This window comes from Aureococcus anophagefferens, assembly GCF_000186865.1.
Source record: "Aureococcus anophagefferens unplaced genomic scaffold AURANscaffold_932, whole genome shotgun sequence".
Lineage (NCBI taxonomy): Eukaryota > Pelagophyceae > Pelagomonadales > Pelagomonadaceae > Aureococcus > Aureococcus anophagefferens.
The window spans coordinates 2594-3859 of record NW_008706164.1 but is presented as its reverse complement, the minus strand read 5'-3'; the positions used below and the strand labels follow the sequence as shown (position 1 = coordinate 3859).

Below are 1266 nucleotides of genomic sequence, written 5' to 3'. Positions count from 1 at the left end.
TTCCGCTCGGGAACACGGCGCTCGCGCGCTTCACGCTGGGCATCTCCTGGTCCAACGCGGTCTACTACAGCGTCGTCTCCTGCACGACGATCGGCTACGGCGACGTCGGCGGGCTCGCGGACGCGCCGGGCTGGACGCGGAGCCTCTTCGCCGTGTACACGCTCGTCTACGTGGCCATCTTCACGGCGTCGATCCACGAGTGCTTCGTCGTGCGGCACCGGCAGCGCATCTCGTCGGGCGCGGAGGCGATCCCGAACGCGCGCGAGCTCGAGGAGATGCTGCTGCTCAAGTTCGCGCGCCTGAAGCAGCGCGACGTCGACCACGGCGTCGACCCGGAGCTCACGGAGGCGGACTACATCGTGAGGACGCTGCTCAACGGCCAGTTCGTCGACCCCCAGCTGCTCGTCGCAATCCAGAGGGCCTTCTACTGGACCGCGCTCGGCGGCGACGGCGAGCGGTCGACGATCTCCGTCGACGACGTCCACGAGGAGCACCGCGCGGAGGCGCGGCGCCGGTCGCTGACCGTGGAGCACCTGAACTTCGTCGGCGAGAAGCTCTTCACGGCGTCGGGCCACAGCCTCAGGGACCTCCGCCAGTACGCGGCGACGCACGACCAGGACAAGCTCCGCTGGCGCCGCGACTACTGGGACGCCAAGGTCGCGGAGATCCGCCGAAGCGAGGCCGACGACGGCGACGACGGCCGCGCGTCGCGGCGGATCCTCGCCAAGGACCGCTTCCTCCGGGCCGTCGAGCGCGTCGAGAAAGTCGTCGCCGTCGGCGCGGCCGCCGCGCCGAAGCGGCCGACGCCGGGCCAGGTCGCGCCGCTCCCCACCTGCGACGAGGAACGCCGGCCAGAGCCGGAACCCGAACCCGCACCCGACCCCGGGCCCGCGCCGAATCCGAACAAGGTCCGCCTCGAGCCCCTCGTGTAAACCATCGTCCGTTGAACTGCACGTTGCCTTCCGTCTTCTGGATGATGGCTCCGCGGTAAGGTGTGTACCCATGGGCTTCGAGGCAGCCCTCGCGAGCGACGCGGAGCAGGCGCAGCTCGTCGCGCTGCGCAAGGCGCTCAACGCCGTGCCGCCGCTGCCCGGGCCGGCCCTCGACGACGACCTCTGCCTGTTGCGATTCCTGCGCGGCTACGCGCGCGAGAAGGAGCCCCTCCGGGCCGCCGCCGCGGCCTTCGAGGCCATGCTCATATGGCGCGAGGACCACAGCATGGACGCGGCCCGCGCCGAGCTCCTCGCGGCCGGCGCGGCGGAGCCG

General features: G+C 71.6%; 1 protein-coding gene across 1 annotated transcript in view; it reads left to right on the top strand.

Annotated features, from left to right (window-relative positions):
• Window positions 1-1266, top strand: part of AURANDRAFT_69108 (hypothetical protein) — a gene marked incomplete at both ends in the record, with an annotated part of 3405 nt that continues 2139 nt past the window's right edge. The window contains 2 exons of the mRNA XM_009044857.1: window positions 1-928; window positions 993-1121. Of these exons, the coding sequence (XP_009043105.1) occupies window positions 1-928; window positions 993-1121 (1057 nt within the window). The remainder of the gene's footprint in view (window positions 929-992; window positions 1122-1266) is intronic.